The following is a 26,133-nucleotide window of genomic DNA, read 5'->3' as shown; positions in this document are numbered from 1 at the left end:
CCAGGACATCGCTGCAGGGGTTCCTCAGGGCAGTGTCCTGGGCCCAACCATCTTCAGCTGCTTCATCAATGACCTTCCCTCCATCATGAGGTCAGAAGTGGGGATGTTCGCTGAGGATTGCACAGTGTTCTGTTCCATTTGCAACTCCTCAGATAATGGAGCAGTCCACCACCGGCGCACCGTGGCTGCAGTGTGCACCATCTACAAGATGCACTGCAGCAACTCGCCAAGGCTTCTTCGTCAGAACCTCCCAAACCCGCGACCCCTACCACCTAGAAGGACAAGTGCAACAGGCGCATGGGAACAGCACCACCTCCACGTTCCCCTCCCAGTCACACACCATCCTGACTGTGGAAATATATCGGCTGTTCCTTCATCGTCGCTGGGTCAAAATCCTGGAACTCCCTCCCTAACAGCACTGTGGGAGCACCTTCACCACACGGACTGCAGCGGTTCAAGAAGGCGGCTCACCACCACCTTCTCAAGGGGCAATTAGGGATGGGCAATAAATGCTGGTCTTGCCAGCGATGCCCACATCCAGTTACTGAATAAAAAGAAAGTCCATGCAGTAATATATATCACACACAATCTAGTTCATGCTCAATATATAATATATTGTGGTGGTTGGAGGTCAATCATCCCAGCCCCAGGATATCGCTGCAGGAGTTCCTCAGGGCAGTGTCCTAGGCCCAACCATCATCAGCTAGTTTATCATAGAATCATCGAAGTTTACAGCACGAAAGGAGGCCATTTCAGCCCACATTCCAGAACAAATGAAAAAACGCAGCCCAGTACATATATTATACATAATTCAGTGTGTGCTGTAGTATATACTATATCCATTTCATAAGAACATACTGAGGGAGTGCCGCACTGTCGGAGGGGCAGTACTGAGAGAGTGCCGCACTGTCGGAGGGGCAGTACTGAGGGAGTGCCGCACTGTCGGAGGGGCAGTACTGAGGGAGTGCCGCACTGTCGGAGGGGCAGTACTGAGGGAGTGCCGCACTGTCGGAGGGGCAGTACTGAGGGAGTGCCGCACTGTCGGAGGGACAGTACTGAGGGAGTGCCGCACTGTCGGAGGGGCAGTACTGAGGGAGTGCCGCACTGTCGGAGGGGCAGTACTGAGGGAGTGCCGCACTGTGGGAGGGGCAGTACTGAGGGAGTGCCGCACTGTCGGAGGGGCAGTACTGAGGGAGTGCTGCACTGTCGGAGGGGCAGTACTGAGGGAGTGCCGCACTGTCGGAGGGGCAGTACTGAGGGAGTGCCGCACTGTCGGAGGGGCAGTACTGAGGGAGTGCTGCACTGTCGGAGGGGCAGTACTGAGGGAGTGCCGCACTGTCGGAGGTTCAGTACTGAGGGAGTGCCGCACTGTCGGAGGGGCAGTACTGAGGGAGTGCTGCACTGTCGGAGGGGCAGTACTGAGGGAGTGCTGCACTGTCGGAGGGGCAGTACTGAGGGAGTGCCGCACTGTTGGAGGGGCAGTACTGAGGGAGTGCCGCACTGTCGGAGGGGCAGTACTGAGGGAGTGCTGCACTGTCGGAGGGGCAGTACTGAGGGAGTGCTGCACTGTCGGAGGGGCAGTACTGAGGGAGTGCTGCACTGTCGGAGGGGCAGTACTGAGGGAGTGCCGCACTGTTGGAGGGGCAGTACTGAGGGAGTGCCGCACTGTCGGAGGGGCAGTACTGAGGGAGTGCCGCACTGTCGGAGGGGCAGTACTGAGGGAGTGCCGCACTGTCGGAGGGGCAGTACTGAGGGAGTGCCGCACTGTCGGAGGGGCAGTACTGAGGGAGTGCCGCACTGTTGGATGAGACATTAATCTGTTCTCTCAAATGGATCTAAAAAATTCCATGGTACTATTTTGAAAAAGAGCAGGGAGCTCCCCCTGTTATCTCGCCAAATGTTTATCCCTCTACTCGCACCATCAAAAGCAGAGGAACTCTGCATCCATCTCATGCCCGGTGCTGGGATCTTGCTGTGTGCAAGTTAACGGCCACATTTTCCGAGGGAACAATAATGACTACAGTTCACTCATTATGAAGCAGCTTGGAATGTCCTGAGGATGTGAAAGGCGCTATCTAAATGTTTTGTTAGTTATTACTCAGTCCATACTCAGTGCCGGTCGTGACACTCTTGCCTCTGAGTCAGAAGGTTGTGGGTTCAAGTCCCTCTCCCAGAACTTGAGCACATAAATCTCGTGCAGTGCTGTGGGAGTGCTGCACTGTCGGAGGTGCTGTCTTTCAGATGAGAATTTAAACCAAGTCTGCTCAGATCCCAGGGCACTATTTTGAAGAAGAGCAGGGGAGTTATCCCCGGTGTCCTGGCCAATATTTATCCCTCCATCAACATAACAAAAAAACCAGATTATCTGGTCATTATCACATTGCTGTTTGTGGGAGCTTGCTGTGCGCAAATTGGCTGCCATGTGTTCCACATTACAATAGTGACTACACTCCAAAAGTACTTCATTGGTTGTAAATGAGACATCTGGTGCTATATAAATGCAAGTCTTTCTTCTTTTTCTTTTCAATGGTTACCTATATATTATACACTCCAGTGCATGTTACAGGATGTAATATACACAGTCCAGTCAATGACAGCGTGTATATCAGACCCAGTCTATATCATACCGTGTGTTACACACAGCCCAGCATGTATTCGACTGTTTCAATATATCAGACCCAGTTCAGCACACTATATTACAGGATATATAAAGTACATGCTAATAGCATGCATTACATAGGGTGCATTATGTGCTATTATAAAATTCCATTGCTAGATACTACATAGCCCAGATCAGCCCCTCTCACACATCAGGAACCAGTCAAGGACCTGCAAAAGCCAGCCCTTCACAACCCAAATCTTTAGCAAAACTCTGCAAAATTACAGAGTTACGCAAGTTCATAAATAGCTCAAACTAATGAGAAACCATGAGGCGGAAAAGTGAGTATACCGGCTACCCCCTCGATAACCCCGGACCCCCCAATAACCCGGACCCCCGATAACCCGGACCCCCCATAACCGGGACCCCCGATAACCCGGACCCCCGATAACCCGGACCCCCCAATAACCCGGACCCCGATAACCCGGACCCCGATAACCCGGACCCCCCAATAACCCGGACCCCCCAATAACCCGGACCCCGATAACCCGGACCCCCGATAACCCAGACCCCGATAACCCGGACCCCCAAATAACCCAGACCCCGATAATCCGGACCCGATAACCCGGACCCCCGATAACCCGGATCCCCCAATAACCCGGACCCCGATAACCTGGACCCCCGATAACCCGGACCCCAATAACCCGGACCCCCGATAACCCAGACCCCGATAACCCGGACCCCCGATAACACGGACCCCAATAACCCGGACCCCCGATAACCCAGACCCCGATAACACGGACCCCCGATAACCCGGACCCCAATAACCCGGACCCCGATAACCCGGACCCCCGATAACCCGGACCCCGATAACCCAGACCCCGATAACCCGGACCCCCGATAACCCGGACCCCCGATAACCTGGACCCCCGATAGCCTGGACCCCTGATAACCCAGATCTCCAATAGCCTGGACCCCCGGACCCCCGATAACCCGGACCCCGATAACCCGGACCCCCGATAACCCAGACCCCCGATAACCCAGACCCCGATAACCCGGACCCCCGATAACCCGGACCCCAATAACCCGGACCCCCGATAACCCAGACCCCGATAACACGGACCCCCGATAACCCGGACCCCAATAACCCGGACCCCGATAACCCGGACCCCCGATAACCCGGACCCCGATAACCCAGACCCCGATAACTCGGACCCCCGATAACCCGGACCCCCGATAACCTGGACCCCCAATAGCCTGGACCCCTGATAACCCAGATCTCCAATAGCCTGGACCCCCGGACCCCCGATAACCCGGACCCCGATAATCCGGACCCCTGATAACCCAGACCCCCCCGATAACTTGGACCCCCGATAACCCGGACCCCCGATAACCCGGACCCCAATAACCCGGACCCCTGATAACCCGGACCCCCCCCCTCAATAACCTCCATTAACCTCCCGACAACCCCCTCCCCCACACCCCGATAACCCCCTCCCCGACAACCCCCTCCCCCACGCCCCGATAAACCCCCCACCCCCGATGACCCAGATTACCCGGCCTCTCTAATATTTCCCTTGTTGCAAGGAACGGTTTGCAGGGGGATGAAAGCCTTAAAGATCCAGCAAAAACAAACTGCCGAATGCAGTGGAGAAACGGGGGAGTAACTGAGTGAGCCGGTGTCCCTGTGACACACAGCCGCTCGTGCTCAGCCGCATTCCCATCGCTCCCTTACCTTCTCGATCTTAGCCAGCCATTCCCGGTTCAACACCAGCTCTGCCATGAACGCCTGGTGCTTCAGCCATTTTTTGTGCAGCTTCTGAGCATCATCGTGTGACGTGGTACAGACTGTCAACATCTTCTCATTAATCCAGTCACCCAGCTGCAAGCGAAAGGAGAGACAGTGAGATGGCTGGGATCCCCCCCAGACATCCTGCCTGGAGAGTGATGTGAGTGCTGCAGTCCCGCTATCCCATCTCCTTGCCTGACCTCAGCATTCAGTAACCGAGAAATGCTGCAGTGAGCAGCCAGCCTGCACACACACACACACACGTCACCAGGAACTGCACCCTGCACCAGCCGGAGCCCGGGCCCAGCGCCCCACATCACACAGCCCCCAGCGCCCCAAACCCCGGCAAACACATTTAATAGGAAAGGGTTCTCAGAACAAAGGATCGTCAGAGCAGCAACAAGCCTCACACTGCAACACTGCCGGAGTGCAGGGGAGGGGCCGGGAGGTAATGCCAGTTAATTGTTAACGTTCCACAACAGGTACTGACACACTCCACACTGCAGCTCCGTCACAACACCTGGGCAGTCAGCTTGGCGCCCAGCCCAGCACCCAGCCCGGCACCCAGCCCGGCAACCTGCCCGGCAACCTGTCCGGCAACTAGTGAACACATCCCGGCACCCAGCCCAGCACCCAGCCCGGCAACCTGCCCGGCAACTAGTGAACACATTCCAGCACCCAGCCCGGCACCCAGCCCGGCAACTAGTGAACACATTCTGGCACCCAGCCCAGCACCCAGCCCGGCAACCTGCCCGACAACTAGTGAACACATTCTGGCACCCAGCCCGGCAACGAGCCCGGCAACCTGCCCGGCAACTAGTGAACACATTCTGGCACCCAGCCCGGCACCCAGCCCGGCACCCAGCCCGGCAACCTGCCCGGCAACTAGTGAACACATTCCGGCACCCAGCCCGGCAACCTGCCCGGCAACCTGCCCGGCAACTAGTGAACACATTCCAGCACCTAGCCCGGCAACCAGTCCGGCAACCTGCCCGGCAACTAGTGAACACATTCCGGCACCCAGCCCGGCAACCAGCCCGGCAACTAGTGAACACATTCCGGCACCCAGCCCGGCAACCAGCCCGGCAACCTGCCCGGCAACCAGCCCGGCAACCTGCCCGGCAACTAGTGAACACATTCCGGCACCCAGCCCGGCAACCAGCCCGGCAACCAGCCCGGCAACTAGTGAACACATTCCGGCACCCAGACCGGCAACCAGCCCGGCAACTTGTGAACACATTCCGGCACCCAGCCCGGCAACTAGTGAACACATCCCGGCACCCAGCCCGGCAACCAGCCCGGCAACTAGTGAACACATCCCGGCACCCAGCCCGGCAACTAGTGAACACATCCCGGCAACCAGCCCGGCAACTAGTGAACACATCCCGGCAACCAGCCCGGCAACTAGTGAACACATTCCGGCAACCAGCCCGGCAACCAACCCAGCAACTAGTGAACACATTCCGGCACCCAGCCCGGCACCCAGCCCGGCACCCAGCCCGGCAACTAGTGAACACATCCCGGCAACCAGCCCGGCAACTAGTGAACACATCCCGGCAACCAGCCCGGCAACTAGTGAACACATCCCGGCAACCAGCCCGGCAACTAGTGAACACATCCCAGCAACCAGCCCGGCACCCAGCCCGGCACCCAGCCCGGCAACCAGCCCGGCAACCAGTCCGGCAAACAGCCCGGCAACTAGTGAACACATTCCGGCACCCAGCCCGACAACCAGCCCGGCAACTAGTGAACACATTGCGGCACCCAGCCCGGCACCCAGCCCGGCACCCAGCCCGGCAATCAGCCCGGCACTCAGTCCGACAACCAACCCGGCAACCAGTGAACACATCCCAGCAACCAGCCCAACAACCAACCCGGCAACCAGTAAACACATCCCGGCAACCAGCCCAACAACCAACCCAGCAACCAGCCCGGCACCCAGCCTGGCAACTAGTGAACACATCCCGGCAACCAGCCCAACAACCAACCCAGCAACCAGCCCGGCAACTAGTGAACACATCCCGGCAACCAGCCCAACAACCAACCCAGCAACCAGCCCGGCACCCAGCCCGGCAACTAGTGAACACATCCCGGCAACCAGCCCAACAACCAACCCAGCAACCAGCCCGGCACCCAGCCCGGCAACTAGTGAACACAACCCGGCAACCAGCCCGGCAACCAGTGAACACATCCCAGCAACCAGCCCGGCAACCAGACCAGCAACCGCAGATGACACGCTGGCAACTGCTGACTATATCATAGCAACCATCCCAGCAACCGCTGAATATATCATAGCAACCATCCCAGCAACTGCTGAATATATCACAGCTACCATCCCGGCAACCGCTGAATATATCACAGCAACCATCCCAGCAACCGCTGAATATATCATAGCAACCATCCCAGCAACTGCTGAAGGCATCCCGGCAACCATCAGCAATCTAACCAACAGACAGCAAAAAAACAAGCAAAACTCTCCTGTCAATGTCACATGTCGGAGGTAGAGTGAAACAGGCAGAAGGCAGAATGATCAGCATTCACAGCAGCAATATATAGAAAAGCAGATACCCGGGAGTGAGTTACAGGCTGGGACCTAATCGAGGGGTTCGGGGGGTTTATATATAGAATAACAGATACCCGGGAGTAAGTTACAGGCTGGGACCTAATCGAGGGGTTCGGGGGGTTTATATATAGAATAACAGATACCCGGGAGTGAGTTACAGGCTGGAATCTAATCGAGGAGTACGGGGGGTTTATATATAGAATAACAGATACCCGGGAGTAAGTTACAGGCTGGGACCTAATCGAGGGGTTCGGGGGGTTTATATATAGAATAACAGATACACGGGGGTGAGTTACAGGCTGGGACCTAATCGAGGGGTTCGGGGGGTTTGTATATAGAATAACAGATACCCGGGAGTGAGTTACAGGCTGGAATCTAATCGAGGGGTTCGGGGGGTTTATATATAGAATAACAGATACCCGGGGGTGAGTTACAGGCTGGAATCTAATCGAGGGGTTCGGTGGGTTTATATATAGAATAACAGACACCCCGGGGGTGAGTTACAGGCTGGAATCTAATCGAGGGGTTCGGGGGGTTTATATATAAAATAACAGATACCCGGAAGTGAGTTACAGGCTGGAATCTAATCGAGTGGTTCGGTGGGTTTATATATAGAATAACAGATACCCCGGGGGTGAGTTACAGGCTGGAATCTAATCGAGGGGTTCGGGTGGGTTTATATATAGAATAACAGATACCCGGGAGTGAGTTACAGGCTGGAATCTAATCGAGGGGTTCAGGGGGTTTATATATGGAATAACAGACACTCGGGGGTGAGTTACAGGCTGGAATCTAATCGAGGGGTTCGGTGGGTTTATATATAGAATAACAGATACCCCGGGGGTGAGTTACAGGCTGGAATCTAATCGAGGAGTACGGGAGGGTTTATATATAGAATAACAGATACCCGGGAGTGAGTTACAGGCTGGGACCTAATCGAGGAGTTCGGGGGGTTTATATATAGAATAACAGATACCCCGGGAGTGAGTTACAGGTTGGGACCTAATCGAGGGGTTCGGGGGGGTTTATATATAGAATAACAGATACCCGGGAGTGAGTTACAGGCTGGGACCTAATCGAGGGGTTCGGGGGGTTTGTATATAGAATAACAGATACCCGGGAGTGAGTTACAGGCTGGAATCGAATCGAGGGGTTCGGGGGGTTTGTATATAGAATAACAGATACCCGGGAGTGAGTTACAGGCTGGGACCTAATCGAGGGGTTCGGGAGGTTTATATATAGAATAACAGATACCCGGAGGTGAGTTACAGGCTGGAATCTAATCGAGGGGTTCGGGGGGTTTATATATAGAATAACAGATACCCGGGGGTGCGTTACAGGCTGGAATCTAATCGAGGGGTTCGGTGGGTTTATATATAGAATAACAGATACCCCGGGGGTGAGTTACAGGCTGGAATCTAATCGAGGGGTTCGGGGGGGTTTATATATAGAATAACAGATACCCGGGGGTGAGTTACAGGCTGGAATCTAATCGAGGGGTTCGGTGGGTTTATATATAGAATAACAGATACCCCGGGGGTGAGTTACAGGCTGGAATCTAATCGAGGGGTTCAGGGGGTTTATATATAGAATAACAGATACCCGGGGGTGAGTTACAGGCTGGAATCTAATCGAGGGGTTCGGGGGGTTTATATATAGAATAACAGATACCCGGGGGTGAGTTACAGGCTGGAATCTAATCGAGGGGTTCGGGGTGTTTATATATAAAATAACCGATACCCAGGAGTGAGTTACAGGCTGGAATCTAATTGAGGGGTTCGGTGGGTTTATATATAGAATAACAGATACCCCGGGGGTGAGTTACAGGCTGGAATCTTATCGAGGGGTTCGGGGGGGTTTATATATAGAATAACAGATACCCGGTGGTGAGTTACAGGCTGGAATCTAATCGAGGGGTTCAGGGGGTTTATATATAGAATAACAGATACCCGGGGGTGAGTTACAGGCTGGAATCTAATCGAGGGGTTCGGTGGGTTTATAGATAGAATAACAGATACCCCGTGGGTGAGTTACAGGCTGGAATCTAATCGAGGAGTACGGGGGGGTTTATATATACAATAACAGATACCCCGGGAGTGAGTTACAGGCTGGGACCTAATCGAGGAGTACGGGGGGTTTATATATAGAATAACAAATACCCGGGAGTGAGTTACAGGCTAGGACCTAATCTAGGGGTTCGGGGGGTTTGTATATAGAATAACAGATACCCGGGAGTGAGTTACAGGCTGGGACCTAATCGAGGGGTTCGGGGGGTTTATATATAGAATAACAGATACCCGGGGTGAGTTACAGGCTGGAATCTAATCGAGGGGCTCGGGGGGTTTATATATAGAATAACAAATACCCGGGGGTGAGTTACAGGCTGGAATCTAATCGAGGGGTTCAGGGGGTTTATATATAGAATAACAGATACCCAGGAGTGAGTTACAGGCTGGAATCTAATCGAGGGGTTCGGTGGGTTTATATATAGAATAACAGATACCCCGGGGGTGAGTTACAGGCTGGAATCTAATCGAGGGGTTCAGGGGGGGTTTATATATAGAATAACAGATACCCTGGGAGTGAGTTACAGGCTGGAATCTAATCGAGGGGTTCGGGGGGGTTTATATATAGAATAACAGATACCCGGGGGTGAGTTACAGGCTGGAATCTAATCGAGGGGTTCGGGGGGGTTTATATATAGAATAACAGATACCCGGGGGTGAGTTACAGGCTGGGACCGAATCGAGGGGTTCGGGGGGTTTGTATTTGGAATAACAGATACCCGGGAGTGAGTTACAGGCTGGGACCTAATCGAGGGGTTCGGGGGGTTTATATATAGAATAACAGATACACGGGGGTGAGTTACAGGCTGGGACCTAATCGAGGGGTTCGGGGGGTTTGTATACAGAATAACAGATACCCCGGGGGTGAGTTACAGGCTGGAATCTTATCGAGGGGTTCGGTGGGTTTATATATAGAATAACAGATACCCCGTGGGTGAGTTACAGGCTGGAATCTAATCGAGGAGTACGGGGGGGTTTATATATACAATAACAGATACCCCGGGAGTGAGTTACAGGCTGGGACCTAATCGAGGGGTTCAGGGGGTTTATATTTAGAATAACAGATACCCCGGGAGTGAGTTACAGGCTGGGACCTAATCGAGGAGTACGGGGGGTTTATATATAGAATAACAAATACCCGGGAGTGAGTTACAGGCTAGGACCTAATCTCGGGGTTCGGGGGGTTTGTATATAGAATAACAGATACCCGGGAGTGAGTTACAGGCTGGGACCTAATCGAGGGGTTCGGGGGGTTTATATATAGAATAACAGATACCCGGAAGTGAGTTACAGGCTGGGACCTAATCGAGGGGTTCGGGGGGTTTATATATAGAATAACAGATACCCGGGGTGAGTTGCAGGCTGGAATCTAATCGAGGGGCTCGGGGGGTTTATATATAGAATAACAAATACCCGGGGGTGAGTTACAGGCTGGAATCTAATCGAGGGGTTCAGGGGGTTTATATATAGAATAACAGATACCCGGGAGTGAGTTACAGGCTGGAATCTAATCGAGGGGTTCGGTGGGTTTATATATAGAATAACAGATACCCCGGGGGTGAGTTACAGGCTGGAATCTAATCGAGGGGTTCAGGGGGGGTTTATATATAGAATAACAGATACCCTGGGAGTGAGTTACAGGCTGGAATCTAATCGAGGGGTTCGGGGGGGTTTATATATAGAATAACAGATACCCGGGGGTGAGTTACAGGCTGGAATCTAATCGAGGGGTTCAGGGGGTTTATATATAGAATAACAGATACCCGGGGGTGAGTTACAGGCTGGAATCTAATCGAGGGGTTCGGTGGGTTTATATATAGAATAACAGATACCCCGGGGGTGAGTTACAGGCTGGAATCTAATCGAGGAGTACGGGGGGGTTTATATATAGAATAACAGATACCCGGGAGTGAGTTACAGGCTGGGACCGAATCGAGGGGTTCGGGGGGGTTTATATATAGAATAACAGATACCCGGGGGTGAGTTACAGGCTGGGACCTAATCGAGGGGTTCGGGCGGTTTGTATATAGAATAACAGATACCCGGGAGTGAGTTACAGGCTGGGACCTAATCGAGGGGTTCGGGGGGTTTATATATAGAATAACAGATACACGGGGGTGAGTTACAGGCTGGGACCTAATCGAGGGGTTCGGGGGGTTTGTATACAGAATAACAGATACCCCGGGGGTGAGTTACAGGCTGGAATCTAATCGAGAGGTTCAAGGGGTTTTGAAGATAGAGTAACAGATACCCGGGGGTGAGTTACAGGCTGGAATCTAATCGAGGGGTTCAGGGGGTTTACATATAGAATTACAGATACCCGGGGGTGAGTTACAGGCTGGAATCTAATCGAGGGGTTCGGTGGGTTTATATATAGAATAACAGATACCCCGGGGGTGAGTTACAGGCTGGAATCGAATCGAGAGGTTCAAGGGGTTTTAAAGGAAAAATAACAGATACCCCGGGAGTGAGTTACAGGCTGGAATCTAATCGATGGATTCAGGGAGTTACATATAGCATAGCAGATACGTGGAAGTAAGTTACAGACAGGAATCTAATCAAGGTGTTCAGGGGGATTTATATAGAATAACGGATACTCAGGAGTGAGTTACAGGCTGGAATCTAATCGAGAGGTTCGGGGGGGATATATGTAGAATAACAGATACCTTGGGAGTGAGTTACAGGCTGGAATCTAATCGACAGGTTCAGGGGAGTTTATGTATAGGATAGCAGATACCTGGGAGTAAGTTACAGACAGGAATCTAATCAAGGTGTTCAGGGGGTTATATGTAGAATAACAGATACCTCGGGAATGAGTTACAGGCTGGAAACTAATCGAGAGGTTCGGGGGCTTTATATATAGAATAACAGATACCCGGGAGTGAGTTACAGGCTGGAATCTAATCGAGGGGTTCAGGGGGTTTATATATAGAATAACAGACACCCGGGAGTGAGTTACAGGCTGGAATCTAATCGAGGGGTACAGGGGGTTTATATATAGAATAACAGATACTCGGGAGTGAGTTACAGGCTGGAATCTAATCGAGGGGTTCAGGGGGTTTATATATAGAATACCAGATGCTCGGGAGTGAGTTACAGGCTGGAATCTAATCGAGGGGTTTGGGGGGTTTATATATAGAATAACAGATACCCCGGGAGTGAGTTACAGGCTGGAATCTAATCGAGGGGTTCAGGGGGTTTATATATAGAATAACAGATACCCGGGAGTGAGTTACAGGCTGGGATTTAATCGAGGGGTTCAGGGGGTTTATATCTAGAATAACAGATACACGGGAGTGAGTTACAGGCTGGGATCTAATCGAGGGGTTCGGGGGGTTTACAGATGACACAAAGATTAGTGGGAAAACGGGTTGTGTAGAGGACTCAGAGAGGCTGCAAGGAGATTTAGATAGGTTAAGCGAATGGGCTAAGGTTTGGCAGATGGAATACAATGTCGGAAAGTGTGAGGTCATCCACCTTGGGAAAAAAAACAGTAAAAGGGAATATTATTTGAATGGGGAGAAATTACAACATGCTGAGGTGCAAAGGGACCTGGGGGTCCTTGTGCATGAATCCCAAAAAGTTAGTTTGCAGGTGCAGCAGGTAATCAGGAAGGCGAATGGAATGTTGGCCTTCATTGCGAGAGGGATGGAGTACAAAAGCAGGGAGGTCCTGCTGCAACTGTACAGGGTATTGGTGAGGCCGCACCTGGAGTACTGCGTGCAGTTTTAGTCACCTTACTTAAGGAAGGATATATTAGCTTTGGAGTGGGGACAGAGACGATTCACTAGGCTGATTCCGGAGATGAGGGGATTACCTTATGATGATAGATTGAGTAGACTGGGTCTTTACTCGTTGGAATTTAAAAGGATGAGGGGTGATCTTATAGAAACATTTAAAATAATGAAAGGGATAGACAGGATAGAGGCAGAGAGGTTGTTTCCACTGGTCGGGGAGACTAGAACTAGGGGGCACAGCCTCAAAATACGGGGGAGCCAATTTAAAACCGAGTTGAGAAGTAATTTCTTCTCCCAGAGGGTTGTGAATCTGTGGAATTCTCTGCCCAAGGAAGCAGTTGAGGCTAGCTCATTGAATGTATTCAAATCACAGATAGATAGATTTTTAACCAATAAGGGAATTAAGGGTTACGGGGAGGGGGCGGGTAAGTGGGGCTGAGTCCACGGCCAGATCAGCCATGATCTTGTTGAATCTTGTTGAATGGCAGGCTCGAGGGGCTAGATGGCCTACTCCTGTTCCTAATTCTTATGTTCTTATGTTACAGGCTGGAATTTAATCGAGTGGTTCGGGGCTTTATCTATAGAAAGCAGATTCCTGGGGGTGAGTTACAGGCTGCAAGCTAATTGAGGGGTTCGGGGGGGGTTTAAATATTGATTAATGGACACCCGGGAGTGAGTTACAGGTTGAATTCAATATAGAACAACACATACCCGGGAGTGGGTTACAGGCTGGAATCTAATTGAGAGGTTTGGGGGAGTTTATATATGGAACAACAGATACCTTGGAGTGAGTTACAGACTGGAATCTAATCGATGGGTTCGGGGGTTTACATATAGATTAACGGATACCCGGGAGTGAGTTACAGGCTGCAATCTAATCGAGGGGTTCGGGGGTTTATATATACATTAACGGATACCCGGGAGTGAGTTACAGGCTGCAATCTAATCGAGGCGTTCGTGGAGCTGGTATATAGAATAACAGATACCCCGGGAGTGAGTAACAGGCTGCAAGCTAATCGTGGGGTTCAGGGGGTTTATATATAGAATAACAGATACCCGGGAGTGAGTTGCAGGCTGGAAGCTAATCGAGAGGTTCAGGGGGTTATATATATATAATAACACATATCTGGGGGTGAGTTACAGGCTGGAATCTAATCGATGGATTCAGGGAGGTACATATAGAATAGCAGATACCTGGAAGGAAGTTACAGACAGGGATCTAATCAAGGTGTTCATAGGGATTTATATAGAATAACGGATACTCAGGAGTGAGTTACAGGCTGGAATCTAATCGAGAGGTTCGGGGGGGTTTATATATAGAATAACAGATATCCGGGAGTGAGTTACAGGCTGGAATCTAATCGATGGGTTCAAGGGGATATATGTAGAATAACAGATACCTCGGGAGTGAGTTACAGGGTGGAATCTAATCAAAGGATTCAGGGGGTTTATATATGTCATAACAGATTCCCAGGAGTGAGTTACAGGCTGGAATCTAATCGACAGGTTCAGGGGAGTTTATGTATAGGATAGCAGATACCTGGGAGTAAGTTACAGACAGGAATCTAATCAAGGTGTTCAGGGGGTTATATGTAGAATAGCAGATACCCGGGAATGAGTTACAGGCTGGAAACTAATCGAGAGGTTCGGGGGCTTTATATATAGAATAACAGATACCCGGGAGTGAGTTCCAGGCTGGAATCGAATCGAGGGGTCGGGCGGGTTTATATATTGAATAACAGATACTCGGGAGTGAGTTACAGGCTGGAATCTAATCGAGGGGTTCGGGGGGTTTATATATAGAATAACAGATACCCGGGAGTGAGTTACAGGCTGGAATCTAATCGAGGAGTTCAGGGGGTTTATATATAGAATAACAGATACCCGGGAGTGAGTTACAGGCTGGAATCTAATCAAGGTGTTCGGGGGGTTTATATATAGAATAACAGATACCCGGGAGTGAGTTACAGGCTGGAATCTAATCGAGGGGTCGGGCGGGTTTATATATAGAATAACAGATACCCAGGAGTGAGTTACAGGCTGGAATCGAATCGAGGGGTCGGGCGGGTTTATATATAGAATAACAGATACCCGGGAGTGAGTTACAGGCTGGAATCTAATTGAGTGGTTTGGGGGGCTTTATATATAAAATAACGGATACCCGGGTGTGAGTTACAGGCTGGAATCTAATTGAGTGGTTCGGGGGGTTTATATTTAGAATAACAGATATCCGGGAGTGAGTTACGGGCTTGAAGCTAATCGAGGGGTTCGGGTTGTTTATACATAGAATAACGTCTACCCAGGAGTGAGTTACAGGCTGGAATTTAATTGAGGGGTTCGGGTGGGTTTATATCTGGAATAACAGATACCCGGGAGTGAGTGACAGGCTGGGATCTAATCGAGGTGTTCAGGTGGCTTATATACAGAATAACGGATAGCCGGGAGTGAGTTACAGGCTGGAATCTAATCGATGGATTCAGGGAGTTACATATAGCATAGCAGATACCTGGAAGTAAGTTACAGACAGGAATCTAATCAAGGTGTTCAGGGGGATTTATATAGAATAACGGATACTCAGGAGTGAGTTACAGGCTGGAATCTAATCGATGGGTTCAAGGGGATATATGTAGAATAACAGATACCTCGGGAGTGAGTTACAGGGTGGAATCTAATCAAAGGATTCAGGGGGTTTATATATGCAATAACAGATTCCCAGTAGTGAGTTACAGGCTGGAATCTAATCGACAGGTTCAGGGGAGTTTATGTATAGGATAGCAGATACCTGGGAGTAAGTTACAGACAGGAATCTAATCAAGGTGTTCAGGGGGTTATATGTAAAATAACAGATACCTCGAGAATGAGTTACAGGCTGGAAACTAATCGAGAGGTTCGGGGGCTTTATATATAGAATAACAGATACCCGGGAGTGAGTTCCAGGCTGGAATCTAATCGAGGGGTTCAAGGGGATATATGTAGAATAACAGATACCTCGGGAGTGAGTTACAGGGTGGAATCTAATCAAAGGATTCAGGGGGTTTATATATGTCATAACAGATTCCCAGGAGTGAGTTACAGGCTGGAATCTAATCGACAGGTTCAGGGGAGTTTATGTATAGGATAGCAGATACCTGGGAGTAAGTTACAGACAGGAATCTAATCAAGGTGTTCAGGGGGTTATATGTAGAATAACAGATACCCGGGAATGAGTTACAGGCTGGAAACTAATCGAGAGGTTCGGGGGCTTTATATATAGAATAACAGATACCCGGGAGTGAGTTCCAGGCTGGAATCTAATCGAGGGGTTCAGGGCGTTTATATATTGAATAACAGATTCTCGGGAGTGAGTTACAGGCTGGGACCTAATCGAGGGGTTCGGGGGGTTTATATATAGAATAACAGATACACGGGGGTGAGTTACAGGCTGGGACCTAATCGAGGGGTTCGGGGGGTTTGTATATAGAATAACAGATACCCGGGAGTGAGTTACAGGCTGGAATCTAATCGAGGGGTCGGGCGGGTTTATATATAGAATAACATATACCCGGGAGTGAGTTACAGGCTGGAATCTAATCGAGGGGTTCGGGGGGTTTATATATAGAATAACAGATACCCAGGAGTGAGTTACAGGCTGGAATCGAATCGAGGGGTCGGGCGGGTTTATATATAGAATAACAGATACCCGGGAGTGAGTTACAGGCTGGAAACTAATTGAGTGGTTTGGGGGGCTTTATATATAAAATAACGGATACCCGGGTGTGAGTTACAGGCTGGAATCTAATTGAGTGGTTCGGGGGATTTATATTTAGAATAACAGATACCCGGGAGTGAGTTACGGGCTTGAAGCTAATCGAGGGGTTCGGGTTGTTTATACATGGAATAACGTCTACCCAGGAGTGAGTTACAGGCTGGAATTTAATTGAGGGGTTCAGGTGGGTTTATATCTGGAATAACAGATACCCGGGAGTGAGTGACAGGCTGGGATCTAATCGAGGTGTTCAGGTGGCTTATATACAGAATAACGGATAGCCGGGAGTGAGTTACAGGCTGGAATCTAATCGATGGATTCAGGGAGTTACATATAGCATAGCAGATACCTGGAAGTAAGTTACAGACAGGAATCTAATCAAGGTGTTCAGGGGGATTTATATAGAATAACGGATACTCAGGAGTGAGTTACAGGCTGGAATCTAATCGATGGGTTCAAGGGGATATATGTAGAATAACAGATACCTCGGGAGTGAGTTACAGGGTGGAATCTAATCAAAGGATTCAGGGGGTTTATATATGCAATAACAGATTCCCAGTAGTGAGTTACAGGCTGGAATCTAATCGACAGGTTCAGGGGAGTTTATGTATAGGATAGCAGATACCTGGGAGTAAGTTACAGACAGGAATCTAATCAAGGTGTTCAGGGGGTTATATGTAGAATAACAGATACCTCGGGAATGAGTTACAGGCTGGAAACTAATCGAGAGGTTCGGGGGCTTTATATATAGAATAACAGATACCCGGGAGTGAGTTCCAGGCTGGAATCTAATCGAGGGGTTCAAGGGGATATATGTAGAATAACAGATACCTCGGGAGTGAGTTACAGGGTGGAATCTAATCAAAGGATTCAGGGGGTTTATATATGTCATAACAGATTCCCAGGAGTGAGTTACAGGCTGGAATCTAATCGACAGGTTCAGGGGAGTTTATGTATAGGATAGCAGATACCTGGGAGTAAGTTACAGACAGGAATCTAATCAAGGTGTTCAGGGGGTTATATGTAGAATAACAGATACCCGGGAATGAGTTACAGGCTGGAAACTAATCGAGAGGTTCGGGGGCTTTATATATAGAATAACAGATACCCGGGAGTGAGTTCCAGGCTGGAATCTAATCGAGGGGTTCAGGGCGTTTATATATTGAATAACAGATTCTCGGGAGTGAGTTACAGGCTGGGACCTAATCGAGGGGTTCGGGGGGTTTATATATAGAATAACAGATACACGGGGGTGAGTTACAGGCTGGGACCTAATCGAGGGGTTCGGGGGGTTTGTATATAGAATAACAGATACCCGGGAGTGAGTTACAGGCTGGAATCTAATCGAGGCGTTCGGGGGGTTTGTATATAGAATAACAGATACCCGGAGGTGAGTTACAGGCTGGAATCTAATCAAGGGGTTCGGGGGGTTTATATATAGAATAACAGATACCCGGGAGTGAGTTACAGGCTGGGACCTAATCGAGGGGTTCGGGGGGTTTATATATAGAATAACAGATACACGGGGGTGAGTTACAGGCTGGGACCTAATCGAGGGGTTCGGGGGGTTTGTATATAGAATAACAGATACCCGGGAGTGAGTTACAGGCTGGAATCTAATCGAGGGGTCGGGCGGGTTTATATATAGAATAACAGATACCCGGGAGTGAGTTACAGGCTGGAATCGAATCGAGGGGTCGGGCGGGTTTATATATAGAATAACAGATACCCGGGAGTGAGTTACAGGCTGGAATCGAATCGAGGGGTCGGGCGGGTTTATATATAGAATAACAGATACCCGGGAGTGAGTTACGGGCTTGAAGCTAATCGAGGGGTTCGGGTTGTTTATACATAGAATAACGTCTACCCAGGAGTGAGTTACAGGCTGGAATTTAATTGAGGGGTTCGGGTGGGTTTATATCTGGAATAACAGATACCTGGGAGTGAGTGACAGGCTGGGATCTAATCGAGGTGTTCAGGTGGCTTATATACAGAATAACGGATAGCCGGGAGTGAGTTACAGGCTGGAATCTAATCGATGGATTCAGGGAGTTACATATAGCATAGCAGATACCTGGAAGTAAGTTACAGACAGGAATCTAATCAAAGTGTTCAGGGGGATTTATATAGAATAACGGATACTCAGGAGTGAGTTACAGGCTGGAATCTAATCGATGGGTTCAAGGGGATATATGTAGAATAACAGATACCTCGGGAGTGAGTTACAGGGTGGAATCTAATCAAAGGATTCAGGGGGTTTATATATGCAATAACAGATTCCCAGTAGTGAGTTACAGGCTGGAATCTAATCGACAGGTTCAGGGGAGTTTATGTATAGGATAGCAGATACCTGGGAGTAAGTTACAGACAGGAATCTAATCAAGGTGTTCAGGGGGTTATATGTAGAATAACAGATACCTCGGGAATGAGTTACAGGCTGGAAACTAATCGAGAGGTTCGGGGGCTTTATATATAGAATAACAGATACCCGGGAGTGAGTTCCAGGCTGGAATCTAATCGAGGGGTTCAAGGGGATATATGTAGAATAACAGATACCTCGGGAGTGAGTTACAGGGTGGAATCTAATCAAAGGATTCAGGGGGTTTATATATGTCATAACAGATTCCCAGGAGTGAGTTACAGGCTGGAATCTAATCGACAGGTTCAGGGGAGTTTATGTATAGGATAGCAGATACCTGGGAGTAAGTTACAGACAGGAATCTAATCAAGGTGTTCAGGGGGTTATATGTAGAATAACAGATACCCGGGAATGAGTTACAGGCTGGAAACTAATCGAGAGGTTCGGAGGCTTTATATATAGAATAACAGATACCCGGGAGTGAGTTACAGGCTGGAATCTAATCGAGGGGTCGGGCGGGTTTATATATAGAATAACATATACCCGGGAGTGAGTTACAGGCTGGAATCTAATCGAGGGGTTCGGGGGGTTTATATATAGAATAACAGATACCCAGGAGTGAGTTACAGGCTGGAATCGAATCGAGGGGTCGGGCGGGTTTATATATAGAATAACAGATACCCGGGAGTGAGTTACAGGCTGGAAACTAATTGAGTGGTTTGGGGGGCTTTATATATAAAATAACGGATACCCGGGTGTGAGTTACAGGCTGGAATCTAATTGAGTGGTTCGGGGGATTTATATTTAGAATAACAGATACCCGGGAGTGAGTTACGGGCTTGAAGCTAATCGAGGGGTTCGGGTTGTTTATACATGGAATAACGTCTACCCAGGAGTGAGTTACAGGCTGGAATTTAATTGAGGGGTTCAGGTGGGTTTATATCTGGAATAACAGATACCCGGGAGTGAGTGACAGGCTGGGATCTAATCGAGGTGTTCAGGTGGCTTATATACAGAATAACGGATAGCCGGGAGTGAGTTACAGGCTGGAATCTAATCGATGGATTCAGGGAGTTACATATAGCATAGCAGATACCTGGAAGTAAGTTACAGACAGGAATCTAATCAAGGTGTTCAGGGGGATTTATATAGAATAACGGATACTCAGGAGTGAGTTACAGGCTGGAATCTAATCGATGGGTTCAAGGGGATATATGTAGAATAACAGATACCTCGGGAGTGAGTTACAGGGTGGAATCTAATCAAAGGATTCAGGGGGTTTATATATGCAATAACAGATTCCCAGTAGTGAGTTACAGGCTGGAATCTAATCGACAGGTTCAGGGGAGTTTATGTATAGGATAGCAGATACCTGGGAGTAAGTTACAGACAGGAATCTAATCAAGGTGTTCAGGGGGTTATATGTAGAATAACAGATACCTCGGGAATGAGTTACAGGCTGGAAACTAATCGAGAGGTTCGGGGGCTTTATATATAGAATAACAGATACCCGGGAGTGAGTTCCAGGCTGGAATCTAATCGAGGGGTTCAAGGGGATATATGTAGAATAACAGATACCTCGGGAGTGAGTTACAGGGTGGAATCTAATCAAAGGATTCAGGGGGTTTATATATGTCATAACAGATTCCCAGGAGTGAGTTACAGGCTGGAATCTAATCGACAGGTTCAGGGGAGTTTATGTATAGGATAGCAGATACCTGGGAGTAAGTTACAGACAGGAATCTAATCAAGGTGTTCAGGGGGTTATATGTAGAATAACAGATACCCGGGAATGAGTTACAGGCTGGAAACTAATCGAGAGGTTCGGGGGCTTTATATATAGAATAACAGATACCCGGGAGTGAGTTCCAGGCTGGAATCTAATCGAGGGGTTCAGGGCGTTTATATATTGAATAACAGATTCTCGGGAGTGAGTTACAGGCTGGGACCTAATCGAGGGGTTCGGGGGGTTTATATATAGAATAACAGATACACGGGGGTGAGTTACAGGCTGGGACCTAATCGAGGGGTTCGGGGGGTTTGTATATAGAATAACAGATACCCGGGAGTGAGTTACAGGCTGGAATCTAATCGAGGGGTTCGGGGGTTTGTATATAGAATAACAGATACCCGGAGGTGAGTTACAGGCTGGAATCTAATCAAGGGGTTCGGGGGGTTTATATATAGAATAACAGATACCCGGGAGTGAGTTACAGGCTGGGACCTAATCGAGGGGTTCGGGGGGTTTATATATAGAATAACAGATACACGGGGGTGAGTTACAGGCTGGGACCTAATCGAGGGGTTCGGGGGGTTTGTATATAGAATAACAGATACCCGGGAGTGAGTTACAGGCTGGAATCTAATCGAGGGGTCGGGCGGGTTTATATATAGAATAACAGATACCCGGGAGTGAGTTACAGGCTGGAATCGAATCGAGGGGTCGGGCGGGTTTATATATAGAATAACAGATACCCGGGAGTGAGTTACAGGCTGGAATCGAATCGAGGGGTCGGGCGGGTTTATATATAGAATAACAGATACCCGGGAGTGAGTTACGGGCTTGAAGCTAATCGAGGGGTTCGGGTTGTTTATACATAGAATAACGTCTACCCAGGAGTGAGTTACAGGCTGGAATTTAATTGAGGGGTTCGGGTGGGTTTATATCTGGAATAACAGATACCTGGGAGTGAGTGACAGGCTGGGATCTAATCGAGGTGTTCAGGTGGCTTATATACAGAATAACGGATAGCCGGGAGTGAGTTACAGGCTGGAATCTAATCGATGGATTCAGGGAGTTACATATAGCATAGCAGATACCTGGAAGTAAGTTACAGACAGGAATCTAATCAAAGTGTTCAGGGGGATTTATATAGAATAACGGATACTCAGGAGTGAGTTACAGGCTGGAATCTAATCGATGGGTTCAAGGGGATATATGTAGAATAACAGATACCTCGGGAGTGAGTTACAGGGTGGAATCTAATCAAAGGATTCAGGGCGTTTATATATTGAATAACAGATACTCGGGAGTGAGTTACAGGCTGGGACCTAATCGAGGGGTTCGGGGGGTTTATATATAGAATAACAGATACACGGGGGTGAGTTACAGGCTGGGACCTAATCGAGGGGTTCGGGGGGTTTGTATATAGAATAACAGATACCCGGGAGTGAGTTACAGGCTGGAATCTAATCGAGGGGTTCGGGGGGTTTGTATATAGAATAACAGATACCCGGAGGTGAGTTACAGGCTGGAATCTAATCAAGGGGTTCGGGGGGTTTATATATAGAATAACAGATACCCGGGAGTGAGTTACAGGCTGGGACCTAATCGAGGGGTTCGGGGGGGTTTATATATAGAATAACAGATACACGGGGGTGAGTTACAGGCTGGGACCTAATCGAGGGGTTCGGGGGGTTTGTATATAGAATAACAGATACCCGGGAGTAAGTTACAGGCTGGGACCTAATCGAGGGGTTCGGGGGGTTTATATATAGAATAACAGATACACGGGGGTGAGTTACAGGCTGGGACCTAATCGAGGGGTTCGGGGGGTTTGTATATAGAATAACAGATACCCGGGAGTGAGTTACAGGCTGGAATCTAATCGAGGGGTTCGGGGGGTTTGTATATAGAATAACAGATACCCGGAGGTGAGTTACAGGCTGGAATCTAATCAAGGGGTTCGGGGGGTTTATATATAGAATAACAGATACCCGGGAGTGAGTTACAGGCTGGGACCTAATCGAGGGGTTCGGGAGGTTTATATATAGAATAACAGATACCCGGAGGTGAGTTACAGGCCGGAATCTAATCGAGGGGTTCGGGGGGTTTATATATGGAATAACAGATACCCGGGGGTGAGTTACAGGCTGGAATCTAATCGAGGGGTTCAGGGCGTTTATATATTGAATAACAGATACTCGGGAGTGAGTTACAGGCTGGAATCTAATCGAGGGGTTCGGGGGGTTTATATATAGAATAACAGATACCCGGGAGTGAGTTACAGGCTGGAATCGAATCGAGGGGTCGGGCGGGTTTATATATAGAATAACAGATACCCGGGAGTGAGTTACAGGCTGGAAACTAATTGAGTGGTTTGGGGGGCTTTATATATAAAATAACGGATACCCGGGTGTGAGTTACAGGCTGGAATCTAATTGAGTGGTTCGGGGGGTTTATATTTAGAATAACAGATACCCGGGAGTGAGTTACGGGCTTGAAGCTAATCGAGGGGTTCGGGTTGTTTATACATAGAATAACGTCTACCCAGGAGTGAGTTACAGGCTGGAATTTAATTGAGGGGTTCAGGTGGGTTTATATCTGGAATAACAGATACCCGGGAGTGAGTGACAGGCTGGGATCTAATCGAGGTGTTCAGGTGGCTTATATACAGAATAACGGATAGCCGGGAGTGAGTTACAGGCTGGAATCTAATCGATGGATTCAGGGAGTTACATATAGCATAGCAGATACCTGGAAGTAAGTTACAGACAGGAATCTAATCAAGGTGTTCAGGGGGATTTATATAGAATAACGGATACTCAGGAGTGAGTTACAGGCTGGAATCTAATCGATGGGTTCAAGGGGATATATGTAGAATAACAGATACCTCGGGAGTGAGTTACAGGGTGGAATCTAATCAAAGGATTCAGGGGGTTTATATATGCAATAACAGATTCCCAGTAGTGAGTTACAGGCTGGAATCTAATCGACAGGTTCAGGGGAGTTTATGTATAGGATAGCAGATACCTGGGAGTAAGTTACAGACAGGAATCTAATCAAGGTGTTCAGGGGGTTATATGTAGAATAACAGATACCTCGGGAATGAGTTACAGGCTGGAAACTAATCGAGAGGTTCGGGGGCTTTATATATAGAATAACAGATACCCGGGAGTGAGTTCCAGGCTGGAATCTAATCGAGGGGTTCAAGGGGATATATGTAGAATAACAGATACCTCGGGAGTGAGTTACAGAGTGGAATCTAATCAAAGGATTCAGGGGGTTTATATATGTCATAACAGATTCCCAGGAGTGAGTTACAGGCTGGAATCTAATCGACAGGTTCAGGGGAGTTTATGTATGGATAGCAGATACCTGGGAGTAAGTTACAGACAGGAATCTAATCAAGGTGTTCAGGGGGTTATATGTAGAATAACAGATACCCGGGAATGAGTTACAGGCTGGAAACTAATCGAGAGGTTCGGGGGCTTTATATATAGAATAACAGATACCCGGGAGTGAGTTCCAGGCTGGAATCTAATCGAGGGGTTCAGGGCGTTTATATATTGAATAACAGATACTCGGGAGTGAGTTACAGGCTGGGACCTAATCGAGGGGTTCGGGGGGTTTATATATAGAATAACAGATACACGGGGGTGAGTTACAGGCTGGGACCTAATCGAGGGGTTCGGGGGGTTTGTATATAGAATAACAGATACCCGGGAGTGAGTTACAGGCTGGAATCTAATCGAGGGGTTCGGGGGGTTTGTATATAGAATAACAGATACCCGGAGGTGAGTTACAGGCTGGAATCTAATCAAGGGGTTCGGGGGGTTTATATATAGAATAACAGATACCCGGGAGTGAGTTACAGGCTGGGACCTAATCGAGGGGTTCGGGGGGGTTTATATATAGAATAACAGATACACGGGGGTGAGTTACAGGCTGGGACCTAATCGAGGGGTTCGGGGGGTTTGTATATAGAATAACAGATACCCGGGAGTAAGTTACAGGCTGGGACCTAATCGAGGGGTTCGGGGGGTTTATATATAGAATAACAGATACACGGGGGTGAGTTACAGGCTGGGACCTAATCGAGGGGTTCGGGGGGTTTGTATATAGAATAACAGATACCCGGGAGTGAGTTACAGGCTGGAATCTAATCGAGGGGTTCGGGGGGTTTGTATATAGAATAACAGATACCCGGAGGTGAGTTACAGGCTGGAATCTAATCAAGGGGTTCGGGGGGTTTATATATAGAATAACAGATACCCGGGAGTGAGTTACAGGCTGGGACCTAATCGAGGGGTTCGGGAGGTTTATATATAGAATAACAGATACCCGGAGGTGAGTTACAGGCCGGAATCTAATCGAGGGGTTCGGGGGCTTTATATATAGAATAACAGATACCCGGGGGTGAGTTACAGGCTGGAATCTAATCGAGGGGTTCGGTGGGTTTATATATAGAATAACAGACACCCCGGGGGTGAGTTACAGGCTGGAATCTAATCGAGGGGTTCGGGGGGTTTATATATAAAATAACAGATACCCGGAAGTGAGTTACAGGCTGGAATCTAATCGAGGGGTTCGGTGGGTTTATATATAGAATAACAGATACCCCGGGGGTGAGTTACAGGCTGGAATCTAATCGAGGGGTTCGGGTGGGTTTATATATAGAATAACAGATACCCGGGAGTGAGTTACAGGCTGGAATCTAATCGAGGGGTTCGGGGGGTTTGTATATAGAATAACAGATACCCGGGAGTGAGTTACAGGCTGGAATCTAATCGAGGGGTTCGGGGGGTTTGTATATAGAATAACAGATACCCGGAGGTGAGTTACAGGCTGGAATCTAATCAAGGGGTTCGGGGGGTTTATATATAGAATAACAGATACCCGGGAGTGAGTTACGGGCTTGAAGCTAATCGAGGGGTTCGGGTTGTTTATACATAGAATAACGTCTACCCAGGAGTGAGTTACAGGCTGGAATTTAATTGAGGGGTTCGGGTGGGTTTATATCTGGAATAACAGATACCTGGGAGTGAGTGACAGGCTGGGATCTAATCGAGGTGTTCAGGTGGCTTATATACAGAATAACGGATAGCCGGGAGTGAGTTACAGGCTGGAATCTAATCGATGGATTCAGGGAGTTACATATAGCATAGCAGATACCTGGAAGTAAGTTACAGACAGGAATCTAATCAAAGTGTTCAGGGGGATTTATATAGAATAACGGATACTCAGGAGTGAGTTACAGGCTGGAATCTAATCGATGGGTTCAAGGGGATATATGTAGAATAACAGATACCTCGGGAGTGAGTTACAGGGTGGAATCTAATCAAAGGATTCAGGGGGTTTATATATGCAATAACAGATTCCCAGTAGTGAGTTACAGGCTGGAATCTAATCGACAGGTTCAGGGGAGTTTATGTATAGGATAGCAGATACCTGGGAGTAAGTTACAGACAGGAATCTAATCAAGGTGTTCAGGGGGTTATATGTAGAATAACAGATACCTCGGGAATGAGTTACAGGCTGGAAACTAATCGAGA

The 26,133-nt window shown here is 48.8% G+C and overlaps 1 protein-coding gene across 1 annotated transcript in view; it reads right to left on the bottom strand.

Moving 5' to 3' along the window:
• The window catches only part of LOC139239112 (spectrin beta chain, non-erythrocytic 1-like), a 563,409-nt gene that overhangs the window by 201,036 nt on the left and 336,240 nt on the right, over positions 1–26,133 (bottom strand). Inside the window, exon 19 of the mRNA XM_070867634.1 lies at positions 4,335–4,481. Coding sequence (XP_070723735.1) covers positions 4,335–4,481 — 147 coding nt within the window. The remainder of the gene's footprint in view (positions 1–4,334; positions 4,482–26,133) is intronic.

Source organism: Pristiophorus japonicus, chromosome 26 (assembly GCF_044704955.1).
Source record: "Pristiophorus japonicus isolate sPriJap1 chromosome 26, sPriJap1.hap1, whole genome shotgun sequence".
NCBI classification, from domain to species: Eukaryota; Metazoa; Chordata; class Chondrichthyes; family Pristiophoridae; genus Pristiophorus; species Pristiophorus japonicus.
Note: the sequence above shows the minus strand (reverse complement) of the source record. Positions and strands in the feature narration are given on the sequence as shown.